Here is a 13,575-nt window from a genome sequence, read left to right on the forward strand (position 1 = left end):
AATAGGTGCTCATAGTTAAATACACTTCTCCTTCAACAACCTTAAAAAAACATTTATAATAAACATGGATTATGATACTTTGCTGACAAAAAATAAGAAATTTAAAATAACTTTCTAATATTATCTATACACCAGACGTTATTTACTTTGTGCATCTGATTGACACTTGGAGGCACGATCAAAGTCGCCAGCTAACTACATTTGCAAGAACATGTTAGAACAAGCCAACATACCTCAGATTACCCTGCAATTAATATCATCTAAAAATCTATTAAGGGTCCAATACAGTATGCTGACTCCTGAGCCACATATTAATAGTAATCATTTAATGCTATTAAAAACAAATAAATCATACTGCTCCTGACAGGGAAATGAAAGAAAAGAGATTATGGAGATGTGAATCTTACGGTTCTATGTTCCTAGTCCCAGTGGATGTGCATAAGGACAATCTGGAAACTTCCAAAGCTCCAACGTTTTCAGGAGGAAAGGAACATAAATTCTTGCCTGCCTTGATACAATGCAACGTTATGGCTTGTCCAAAAGCTGTTATCTGTCAGAGATGACTTACATTGACACTTGGAATTAGTCGCACTTTACTCAGTGTAACATAAAACAATCCCAGTCTCTGCAGTCTCAAAAACAATACCAGTTTGGCAGCCTTACTACCATTTCTGGGGATAGCTCCATGCTAACTGACAACTTCCTTGTGAAAATTGTCACAAAATAAGGTGTTATTCAACATACTTTCATTTCCCTACATGCAAAATACTTCAAGCAAACACACTGCAAAGGAGTTACTCAAATAGCAGCAAAAAATAAACACTTCTATTTTTTACTTTTCTGGAAGTTAATTGATATGGGACACACTGGAAGGAATTTTACAAAAAGGAAACCACTTAAATAGCAAGAAGCATGTATTTAATTAAATGCTTTGCAAAGATACATGAATAAAGCTATGTGCATGACTTTCTTTAGGGATGGCCCCAGATGTTTATTTTTTATTTTTTTAAAGAAACAAACAAAAAACTTGGAGAGCACAGATGCAATAAAGAAATAAAAAACTAAGTAATTTTGTACCCACATACTTTACAAAATAAAGCATGCTGTTAGTACAAAACATTTTATACACTGTATGACCAACAAATAAATGCACTGTAACATTGTTCTCTCAAACACTGTAAGCCTAACAGCTAAACTCTGAAAATGATATTGAGTCAGCATCTTTATTTCATCAGCCTTCTACAGAGCCATTTAGCACCATCACTTTTTTTGTTTTGTTTTTGCCCTGCCTATCACCTTTCTCAAAATAATAACAGAAGCATAGCACCTTTCAATACCTAAAATAAAAATATGAATATTAAATGCATCCCAACTTTCAGAGATGAGGTAGCTCATGCTAAGAAATGATGGAATTTTCTTGCTTTGACAGTTCAAGACCAGCAAGTCAAAATTACTGGTAATGCATGTCTGGATGTCAGCTAAAAATCAGGGATTTCTAAAATTTCTCTTTATTAGCAATTGGTCTGGTATATATGTGAATGATTTGCAACATACATAAATTGGCACCGTATATAAGACATTGGTATAATTTGATATGTAACTATTAGATGGGCAAGTATTGGAAAAATCAGCAAGTGTTGGATTTAAGATACATTTTGAAGATCAATAATAATTTAATACAATTGCACAGATACATTGTGAGAAGTGAAATTAGGCCTCAAAATTTAAGAAATGGGACACTTATTCTGAAATCTTCTATTTACCCCAGTAGTACTTTTACTTTTACTTCATAAATTAACGGTGGCTGTAGAATACTCTTATGAGCAGACTGTTACATAGGAAAGTGCAAGAAAGACAATGCCAAATTCAGATGATCCTGTCTGAGAGATTTCTGTCTGCAAGAGACATGAATAGCTATTACACTGGCAAACACAGGAAGATAAACTGGGGTAGATAGAGTAGATATGGTTGAAATATAGCAAACAGTTCACCAAAGCGCTCCACTTTTCTGTTATTCAGTATGCATCCAAGCAAAAGAAATTGTCATTAGAGCTTTACATAGTCCCACATGAAAACTATCTATTTTGTATACCTGTAAATTCTGAAGTGATCTGAAAGAAAAGCGAGGAAAAGGATTCATGTTATTTTTAAAAGGTGGTCATTGTTTCCCTTATAATTGTACTGTTGCACAAAATGTTGGTTCAACCATTTAAAACGGAAGGTTTGTAAGTAAAATAAATATTCAAAAGGAGGCTGGGCATTTAGAAACTGTATATACAGTGCTGATCCAATATCAGCCATTACTTCAAGAGTCTCAGGATTAACTTCAATCAGTCTAAGTTCATGAGTTTAATTGCTGTTGTGGCTGAGTACTGTGTTAATTTCCCCCCTTCCTCTTACACAAAACAAACTGGCCCAATTTCAATTCCAAATTCCTGATCGGTGCTGCCAACATCCACTGGTGCGATATCTATGATAGGCAAACGTGCCACGTTCTGTGTTCTGTACTCAAAGACCGTCTTGCCCACGTTGCCATTACGTTTCTGGGAGGAAAAAAAAAAGAGGAGAAAAATTAGTCCAGATCTCATCTGAGAAACAGTCTGAAGTCCAGCTGGTGAGTCAACTGTCTCCATGTACCTCTGCTGAGCAATACTCTTCTTTCTGCACTGTACTTTTATTATTTTCAAATGTACATGTCTTGCTTTCATAGTGATGAACAGACCTGTCCAATTGGCACAGAATGATTTCTCCCTCAAGAGGGATTGATTTTTCTTTTTATTATTAATTTCTTCTTTCTGTGTATATGTACCTGCACACACATACTTGAAGTACATTCCTTTAAAACACAGAGAGTATTCTGATTTATATCAAGTGCAAAACTAATTTTAGTAAAATTTTGCCCGTATCTTGGATACAGCTGCAAAGGCTATTGACAAAATCTACACTACGCCCACTTGCTGGATTTAAGGCTACTAAAATTTTGAGCGGGAGGAACATTTTCCTCTCCAATTCAGTCAGTACCAATGAATTTTCTCTAGAGTATTGCTGCAAGAATTCTACCCATTTGGCAGACCAATGCTTAAGATTATTTGACTTCTTTTTGGGATGTCACACAGAAATAACAAATACTGTTTGCAAAATTGCAAACTGGGAAGATATGCATCTCAGCATGCTGACCAATAACTAGTATTTTATCAATATCCTCTAAAGACATTGATTACATGGACTGAGAACTGTAGTAAAATGCCTATTCAGTTACATCTGTAATTCATGGTGAAATTCTGCAGTCTTATATTTATCCTATTCCATCGATTGCTTTCCAAATCAAGAAAGAATTGCCACCGTCAACAGCCAGAAATCCATTTTCTCCATTTTCAACGACAGAAAGGCAACTTACAGAACAGCTGTCATGAAGAACAGTGTATCTGAATCGGCTGTTTCCCTCTGCCTTGATCTCCAGGTCATTGGCCCCTTTCAGAACAACAGCTTTCTTCAGGTTCTTAGTTTGGTCATCCATGTACCCAACGCTATTCTTACAGAGGTAAGTGATATTCTGGGAAGCTTCCTTCGACAGGAGGCGCAGGAATGTCATTTGAGTGACAGCTGTATCCCCATACACAAACTGTGAAGATACGAAATAGATCACCATTCATTACATAAAAATTCATTAACAACTTGTGAATTTTATTAACATATGTCATTATCATAACTCTTTCCAGACATGACTAGCAGGAGCTCTACCACACAAAATCTAAGAATGATTTTTTATTTCATGGAAGCTGAGGTTGAAGAAATGTAGACAGCCTGCAGCAGGGATCATTTGGGAGAATTTTGGCCATTATGCTCTGAAGCTGAACATCAGAAAGGCAGAATAAAATAGTACGTTACAACAACCTCAACTGAGGTGAGAAAAGTCAAGCCCAGAAAGCTCTTTTACAGCATATCCACTATATTGCAATTTTAGCAGCTTGTTTTCTATAGGTCATGTACCGTATTTAGAAGTGTCACAAACAGCCAGTTTGACTATATAAAATACATTTGCATATAGATATATCCATCACATAATTAGCTTCCACAAAAGTCTGAAAATGTTTAATGTGGCATTGTTTCTATAAAAAATTAAAACAATATTTCTATGAATAACAACATTTAAATTCCTGATAATTTTTCCCTTCTTGTGAAGGTTTCACTTTATTCATGCTTAGCAAATCATGACAGCATACAAAAAAACTAAGAATGACTAAAAAATGAAAACATTCCACTGGAACTGGCAAAGAATAAAGAAAACCTTACGTGTCACTACCGTCATTTAATATAAAATATGTTCTTTGTTTAGCAACATCAGACATGTATTATTTAGAATCTGTAATAAATGCATCTGACTACTAAACAGTTCCTAATGTTAGCTATCAAACTGGGCAGTGCTTCCAAAAATGAAATATTCTTTTACAGTTTTCCTCAAGATAATTTCTTCCTCCAAAGAGCAGAAAAACAGAAGAAAACAAAATAAACCCTCTATATGTAGCTCTGCAGGCAGCTAAATATCAACCGTGACATCTTGGGTCAAGGAAAGTTCTCCAGAACATCACAGTAAGTGAAAGCATCTCAAAAAAAAAAAAAAAAAAGCAATATCACATCTGTTCTTAATATTACATCTGCTCTCAATTCGGACCTGTCAACAGGAACAATCTGATTGACAAAGGCCTCATCACATACTCGTTTGAAAGATATTTAATTACTCTGTACGAAATAACAGTTGAAAATATCTTTGGTTTTAATTTAATGAACCAGGAATAAAAATGGTAAAAGGTGTTCAATTAATTATATGTTTTACATAGCATAAATTTCTGTTATTTTGCAGGATCACTAAGCCTACTTTTAGAAGTAGGCTTCTCACAGAGGGAAAACTGAACAGAAATCTAAGGATGGAGTTTTTGTCTGCCTAGAGACTGATGCATTCAGCATGAAGTACTTGGAAACTAATGACAATCTTATTTTCTATAAAAGTACATTCGATGAGAGAATTTATACCATGAGTCTTGTAGTTTTTAGCAGTAAAGAGCTTTCTTTCAGAAAGCGTAGAATTCAATTAAAACAGGAGCAATTTCAGTCATATATTAGGGCAAAAATACATGTTAACGACAAAGATAGTAAGTTACTAATCATCAGAAATCATCAGAGATCATCAGAAAAGCTGGAATTTTTTGGACAAAGAGAAAAACACCTACCACCAGTAGCAGATTACAGCCAATCCTGCCTTAGACATACTTGCACTCTTCTTCCCTTTCCTATACTAACTGTATGATAACAACTTATTGTATAAGCCAGTCAAATCAAGAAACAAAATGCTCTAATTTAAACCAAATTTGCTCAGTGGAGCAGATGAAATTCTACATCAAAAGGAAATAATGTTCATCATAAGTAGCTAATTCGTGAAACTAAATAAATCTATTTACCTGTGATCCCCTGTTCATATCAAGGCCGTACCAAATGGGCTTCAAGTCAGATGATCTGCTGGCCCACCATGTTTTACGTGGGATAGCTGATGGATTTGCAGAAATGCAGGTCTCTCCAGTTTCCATGTTGCAGTACACTTTTATAGCATCTTCAACACATCCCTGATTAGGATCAATCCAATATTCACCTGCAAAGGATATAAAATAAAATATAAAATTATGTTATACAAACAAAAGCATGTCTTGACAGTACAAAACACGAGGGAAAACAAGCATTTGCTTCACGTCACCATCCAATGTTTGTTTTGACATGTACTTCACTTTAAAGTTGCTTCAGATGCAAGTCAATCAGCATTTCAAATATTTCCAAACTGAGGAATCAAGACTTGACAGTTGTTTAAGGTTAAGGTTGCTCAAATCTACTTCAAAGATACTGGATGCTCCAAGTGCATAAAGAACACACAAGGGTTAGACAAATTTTTCCTGCAGATGCCTCTCCTATTGTTGATGCTAGTGGCAACGTTTCAAGAAACAAGGGAAAAGATAGTAAGGGGTACAAAAAAATTGTGTTTACCTTCCAGACTGTTCTATCAGTGGCAACTCATATTAATTAGGGAAACCTCAACTGGCATGTTAGCGTATTACAACCTACCAATTGCCAGTAGGAAGCAGCAGCAAAGAATTCTAGATGGAAAGAACTCACAGGTCATCAATCCTATTTTGATTAGTAATATTTTGAGCTAATAGCAATTAAGCAAATATTCACAACTGATGTACCAACCTCTCTCTGTCATCATCTAAGTGGTACTACCTGTTGATAACACTTTCAGAAGCCAAACACAATGAAGTAAAAAATATTTTAGATGTAAAAATATATTCAAATATGAAAGGAGACTGTGGTGAGGAGGGGGTCTGCCTCTTCTCCCGTGTAACTAGTAATAGGACTAGAGGGAATGGAGTTAAGTTGTGCCAGGAGTGTTTAGGTTGGATATAGGAAAAATTTCTTCTCAGAAGGAGTGGTGAGGCATTGGAATGGGCTGCCTAGGGACATGGTGGAGTCACTGACCCTGGAGGTATACAAGAAACATGTAGATGTGGCGCTGAAGAATACGGTTAGTGGGCATTGTGGTATTGGGCTGATGGTTGGACTAGATCTTAGTGGTCTTTTCCAACATTAATGATTCTATTCTATATATCAAATAAATAAATGTGGTGTATATCAGAATATATACCTCATAGGCAAGAAGAAATATTTTCCTGTGTGGGAGAAGTTTTTGAGTTCCTAGTGTTTATGCTCGATTAGACCACAATCAAAACCTGTATTACAAACCTTTTTTGTGACTAAGTATATATTGGAAGTAAGACAGACTCTTATGTCACATACAGAAGGTAGTGTGTTTACACTCACCGCTCTTCTTGGATGGGTGGCACAGCTTCAAGTCATCACAAGTCCGTGCTGGGTGTTTCTTCGAACCATCTGGGCTGCGCATAGTCTCAATCTGGCTGCTCAGTGACTTCAGTGTGGCATGGACTCCTGGGTCTGTTTTATTGTGGTCATCAGGAGCTGCTTCATCTTCAGTAAACTCTGGTAGTGGATCTGCCATAGCATCATCATAGTGTCCCATAATGTCACCAAGGGCAGCAGTGAGGTGGCCTGGAGGGCCTGGAGGACCAGGAGGGCCAGGATCACCTGGTGGACCCTAAAGTAAAACACAACAACAACAAAAAAAAATGGCAACAGAGGCACAACAGAGTAAATACTAAGTAAAATGGTAGAGAAGCCAGTCACTAAAAAACAAGAGTTTGGGGCCACTCACTCTGATGTGCAGGAAAAATTCACATATAGATAAACACTTCACATTTCCAGGAACAGAGAGAAGAAATTAGCACTGCACATGAGGTACTGCACTTTAAGATTAGAGCTGCACCCTGCTTCGTGTCTCCACTGTCTGTCTTATTATCTTGCTCAACTTCTTCTCCATCCAGCTTTCAGACAACAGCTGGAAGAAGTCACTAAAGCCTCTTGATTCCAGTTTAAGTCATCTGTCCCTCTTTGTTCTCAAATCCCAACCTACTAGCTTTATTTCCACACAGCTGCAAGCAGTTTTCAGAGCAATCTAAAATTTCTGCCTACCCTGAGTCACCTCAGGCACACTTCCAATCAGTAAAACCTGGGGGAAAATTTAACAGAAATATCTATACATTTATCCTGCGTAGTGCTGAGCTTTCTGACAACAGATCACCAAGATGTGAAAGAAAATCCACATCATCCTGACTTGGAACAGCAAGTTATTTCCCAAATAATAATATTTTCCTGAATGTTGAGGCCTTTCTGTCAATCTGAACTGTGATATCTGCGGAGGTAACTGAATCTTGAGATAGCAGACATCTGTCAATAAGTATTATATGTCCACCTGCAGGTTCTGAGAGCTCTTCTTTGGCAGCAGAAAGCCTGCAATATACCTACACTGTAAGTTTGATGCTCTGGTACATGAGACGGTACATTAGAATGTGGCACTTCCTTTGAGATTAATTCAGAATTCACAACTAGTGTTCCAACTTAAGATAGAGCATTAAGCCAAAGTAATATATGATGCATGTCTCAAATGAAACACTTAGCATTTCTTTTTTGTTCCAATTATTAGTTGCACGCAAGTCAACACAAGAAGTAAAACTGAAAATATTGCAATGTAGTATTTCTTGTATTGTCTCACTACATTAAAGAAATATTTTGATACATTTTTTTTCTATGTAGACTATTCATTCACTGTTGATGCCTCAGCAGAAATTGAAATACTGATAATTGGTAGAAATTCAAATGAAATAGAGTAAATATGAGCACATTATAAAGACAGGAAATACCATGAATGTTTATTGTATGAGACAGAAAAAAAAAAAAAAAACAGCTGAAACTGCCTTCTCTGTCTTGCTTGTTATTTTAGGAACATTTTTTCTACCTTGTCTACCTTATCTCTCAAAACCAGCAATGTCATTTTTTTATTCTTCATGTGATCATCCATATCACCCCTTTCTCAAATCCCTCCAGTTTATAACTATCCTTCTTGGGATTATATAACATGTTTTATAAATTAATAATTAATTAATTGATATATTTGTAATATGCCTGGTAGATTTAGAAAAGTTTAAGACTTTTACCAAAGCAGTGGGAGTATTTTTTTTCCTTAGTTGCACAATGGCTTGTTGTTGATGGCTTTAAACTTCAGTCTGAAGGTCAGCTGAGCTCAGTATTAGTTTCTGCTGTGATTTTGGACTGAAGAATTTCCTCAATGCAAAGTATGATAGAGTATGCTGCTGGAAATCTTGGTGAATAAGACTAGGATACCCAGCTTTTCAGAAGATAACGAATGAGTTATTAGTCTTTTCTATGCACAGTCACCCCAGTTAGCTGTTGGAGAAACTGTATCTGGTATCATGATTTATCTTGAGCTTGTGGATGCTTGACAAAGTGCTGCAATGTACTGAGGAAAAAAATCTCATTATTTGAAGGTAACCTCTCTATTTCCGTTAACTTACCTCAGGCCCAGCTTCTCCTACACTTCCTCTAACACCAGGAGGCCCAGTTGGCCCTAGTGGTCCAGGACTTCCATCTTTGCCTGAAGGACCAACTGGACCTGGAGGACCCTACACAAAATTGGAGAAAGAAGGAATCTATTTTAGCATTTAATAGCAAAATTACACAAAACCTCCTTTTTACAAACAATCACAGAATTCCAGAACTGTAGGGATTGGAATGAACCTCTGCAGCTCCCTCAGTCCAATGCCTTCTAAAGCACATTCCGTACAGCAGGTTACACCAGAAAGTGTCTGGGCAGGTTTTGAATATCTCCAGAACAGAAGAATCCACAACCTCTCCGGGCAGCTTGCTCTAGTGTTCTGTAACTGACAAAAAAATTTTCCTCATGTTCATGTGGAACTAGTGTTCCAGTGTGCTCCTGTTGCCCCTTGTCTTGTCACTGGGGACCACTGAAAAGAGTCTATTCAGAAAGCAATACAATTATTTGTGTATATTACCAAACTTTAAAAATCATTCTTTTTGTTCTTCCCTAATGCTAAGAAGGCAGTTTCAATGTTCTTCCAAAGTCGGTCACCTCAGACAACATACTTTGAATTCATGATCTACTTTTTCCTAAAACATTTTCAGCAAGTTCAATTTCAAATGCTACATCTTAGAGTAGCTGGTGTATGCTCACATTCATACAGATCCAGAGACATCCTGTTACTCAAGAATATACAAGGAATCATATTTCTCCTTTACCAGGTGTCAGTGATACCCCTAGGGTTTAGGAAAGTCCAAAAAGTAGAACTGCCACATATATGCCTTTGCATCAGATGTAGCATAAGTGTCTGTATAAAGAGACTGCAGATCTGTAGCTAGCTATCTTCATCTAACTTTCTTTTTCTAGCTATTTTCATCTAACTACATTTTATGTTAACCCTTGTTTATTTAGCAAGGTAATGTCTCTCAGCAACAGATATGGTAATAAACACATAATATTGAAATCAATAAAACCCAGTAAATTAAAAAGAAAACTCAAATAGAAATCTAACTGTGGAAAAAACAAATGGGAAAAAATCCCAGACTGGAGCTTTATACTCACCCGAGGACCAAACGGGCCTGGAATGCCAGGACTTCCCTGTTCACCAATAGGGCCCTAAACAGAAGAGATTATCATTATCATTGTAATATTTAAAGCACATTCTTTTTGTCTTAAAAAATATTGTGCGATATAAACCTTTATGTGTGAATAATTTTATAATATATTTGAACAAGGGTAAGTACCTTTCCCTCTTCTGATTAGTTTTCATCTTACTGTCTTTTGTCACAAAGACATGGTAACAACAGCAGTCTCAATTCAAACAAATAGAAGAATGGTGCATAGATACTGGTAAAGTTGTTTCTGCACAACAGCCTTGCTTCATGTCATTTAGAATCAGTGCTATTACGAAGTCCAAAGATGCTTTAGGTGGTGGTTTATTTGTTTTGGTGCGGTTTTTTTTGATTGAATCTTTGCCTACTGGTTGAAGCATTCAGCTCTTGCACAGGATCAATGACCAACAGTCAAAAAACTAAGTTTTCCATTGTATTTCCAATCAATTGCCACTGAATTCATGAAGTTCTTACAAGTACTAGACAAAAAGAGACTGTCATAGTCCTCATGAGATTTTGGATTTGATTTCTTGACTGTTAAAATACACTAGCAAAAAATATTCCACACTCTAATGTAATTACCCAAAGCTACCAACTTCTGAATAGGAGAGTGCAGTTCTTGCAAAGCAAAGGTTTACTTCACTACAAAGTATTATTGCAGTATTGCAATAAAAATATTAGAAAGTGCAGACAGACAGGCCACTCAAAAATACCTACTGGGAAAAAAAAAAACTTGTAGTTTTGTTCTCAGTTTCAGTTTTTGTTGTTCTTGTTTAATATGTTTCTAATACACGGTTTAACTGCCAAGGTAATATGATTATAGTATAAACAAAACAGCTTACAGGAGGACCAGGAAGACCTTGAAGCCCAGTGAAACCTCTGTGGCCTTTCTGGCCCCTGTCACCTCGATCTCCATTGTCACCTTTGTCACCACGAGGCCCTTGAGGACCCTGTAAGAATCAGTAATTATATGTAAAAATTCCGAACTGGGAAAAAAAAGACAAAAAACTCATTTTCTTTTAGATGCTGCATTCAGACCTCCTTCACTTCTAAAGATAAAAAGAATAGGATGCCGAGGCAGCTCCAGGAATTGTAATTTTAACCAAAGTATAAGCAAACAATTACGTAAAACTGCATTATACTTAATTACAAGTGTGGTAAACTTAGTCTCTTTAACTTCATAATACAGTAAAAAAAAAAAAAACTGTAATAATGATACTAAATAAATTACATAATGAAATTAACAGTAAGAGACATCTTTGTCTTACTGGATGTAAGAAATGATTTCCACAGGCAAGACTGAAGTATTACAAACCTTACACAGGCTTGTAACAATAAACAAAAAGCCTCCATGTTGCACTTTCAATTCTTGAAGCTCCTTTCGCCTTAATTATGATTAAAGTACAACTGAAGTTACATTCCCTAACTGGAGACAACAGTGTTTGGGCTCCCCAGTACAAATGGCTGGGTTCTCCTGCTGTCAATTTTATTCTTGTCATTTTAGATAGACTGAAACTTTTCATACTAATTCAAGAATAATTGAAAAAAATGGCTTGTGCTCTCAGTTCTATATTTCTTATCACAAGTTTCATGCTAAATTTCTCAGTGCCAAATACCAAATAGTTCATCAATGGCATCATTATCACTAACTACTCAATAAACCTTTCGCTCATATGACTTCTGCTTAGGCTCTGGACAACATTCTTTGAATTTCCCAAGTTTGTAATTCATTTTTTTTTCCAGTGTTGGATTATAAAAGAGTTGTGTAACACAAAAAGATAGGGTTTGTTTGCTTTTCTGTTGGATTGAATTCAGAATCTTCTAAGCTGAATAAGGCAGTTTCATAAGGACAGGTGATTATTTTATTTATTTTTGTCTTTGATATTTCTGCCACTCTGATCTATCAATCTGCCTTTTTCTTTAGCATTCATTTCTTCAGTCCTAATTTGAACTGTCAGACAGATCATAGCCAATTACTAACTCGGGCCTACCATCCTCTGGACAGCATCGTGCTCCAAATAAAGAGATTTCAAAGCATGTGGAAACAAACACTTAGTGTTTAAGCTTTGCTCAGTATTCTGATTTGGGCACTTTTTCTCATGCACTGTCCTGTTAAAAGTATCTCAGATAAAATCATAGAGACCATGGAAAACTTACAGGCAAACCTCTTTTTCCCGCACGGCCTGGGGGACCCATTGGCCCTCGAGAACCCTACAAAAATTGCACAGAGAGGACACGTGAATCAACCCACAAAAGTAGACACAATATTATATGTACATACACATATGCATACATATATGTATGTAACAAATTATTAAAAACAAAACAAACAAAAAAGTCACACTTACAGTTTCACCTCTTTGACCTGCATCTCCTGGAGGGCCAACAGGACCTGGAGTTCCAGGACCTCCTGGTGAACCTGGTAAGCCTGCAGGGCCAGGTTCACCACGATCACCCTGCAAAACATAATTTCAATATTATTTATCTGAAGAGAACAGAAGTAGACCAAAGCAATAAAATAGCATTCTTAATGTATTCTCCCCTAAGCAATAAGACATAAGCATTCCTAATCTACTTTCTCACAATGGCAGTCTACGAAGATATTCATTCTGTAAGAACTCAAGTCTGAGTTTCCAGGGACAGGCGTTCTAAGCCAGGTTTCCTCAATTTTGAGAGCTTCTTACTCAAAGCTGTAATATACTTTTAAAGCAAATTCTTCATTCCAGTTAACTGAATGAAGAAAACAATCCATTAAAAAAAACAATAATAAAATGGAGATTTACAGATTTAAAGAAAACAACTTATTCTTACACGTTCTCCAACAGCTCCATCTCGTCCTGGAGTACCATCATTACCAGCAGGTCCCTAGAGTTATGAAACATATATGGCCATTGATTAGCTCTATAATCTCACATTTCTACAAGAAGAACTAGAAAGTTATCTTTCTGTTGTTTTGTTTCTTCCTGCATATTACTAGGCTCTAATACTTACTTCTGGACCAGCTTCCCCTACGGGTCCAGTGGCACCTGACTGGCCTATAGGTCCTGGGGGACCTTTATCACCTGGTGGCCCTGTGGGACCTTGTTTTCCTGGCGTACCCTAAAAGAGATGAGAAATACCAGCATTTTAATCACTGAAAGAAGAAAGCACAAGAAAAATAATTCCTATAAAGCATTGCTCATGAATCTGAAGTACCCTAAACTTTTTTGTCTTCCTAAAACTGAAAATTAAGAAAAGATTTGTAGTGGAAATGCTAAGTCATAGCCTTAACCAGTGATGGAGCACCTGGTGGGAAGGCAGGGCCAAACTAGGCGAGCTCAGCTGCATGCAACACACCTGAGTGACTGGAAGGGGTGGAACCAGGAGCCCCCCCTTCATTTAAGTGTTGGCAGTGAAGGCAAGGGTATCTTACCGGATATCCCTGTAGGGGATTTAAAGGGTAAGCAGATT

General features: G+C 36.7%; 1 protein-coding gene across 2 annotated transcripts in view; it reads right to left on the reverse strand.

The window, feature by feature from the left end:
* COL5A2 (collagen type V alpha 2 chain) overlaps positions 897 to 13,575 on the reverse strand; it is a 108,938-nt gene continuing 96,259 nt past the window's right edge. For both annotated transcript variants that reach the window (XM_021399319.1, XM_021399320.1), the window contains exons 44-54: positions 13,117 to 13,224; positions 12,937 to 12,990; positions 12,474 to 12,581; positions 12,283 to 12,336; positions 10,968 to 11,075; positions 10,076 to 10,129; positions 8,991 to 9,098; positions 6,865 to 7,156; positions 5,457 to 5,644; positions 3,398 to 3,622; positions 897 to 2,543 (exon numbers count right to left, since the gene is read on the reverse strand). In XM_021399319.1, the coding sequence (XP_021254994.1) occupies positions 2,397 to 2,543; positions 3,398 to 3,622; positions 5,457 to 5,644; positions 6,865 to 7,156; positions 8,991 to 9,098; positions 10,076 to 10,129; positions 10,968 to 11,075; positions 12,283 to 12,336; positions 12,474 to 12,581; positions 12,937 to 12,990; positions 13,117 to 13,224 (1,446 nt within the window). In that variant the 3' untranslated portion in view covers positions 897 to 2,396. The remainder of the gene's footprint in view (positions 2,544 to 3,397; positions 3,623 to 5,456; positions 5,645 to 6,864; positions 7,157 to 8,990; positions 9,099 to 10,075; positions 10,130 to 10,967; positions 11,076 to 12,282; positions 12,337 to 12,473; positions 12,582 to 12,936; positions 12,991 to 13,116; positions 13,225 to 13,575) is intronic.

The sequence above is a fragment of the Numida meleagris genome, chromosome 5, assembly GCF_002078875.1.
Source record: "Numida meleagris isolate 19003 breed g44 Domestic line chromosome 5, NumMel1.0, whole genome shotgun sequence".
NCBI lineage: Eukaryota > Metazoa > Chordata > Aves > Galliformes > Numididae > Numida > Numida meleagris.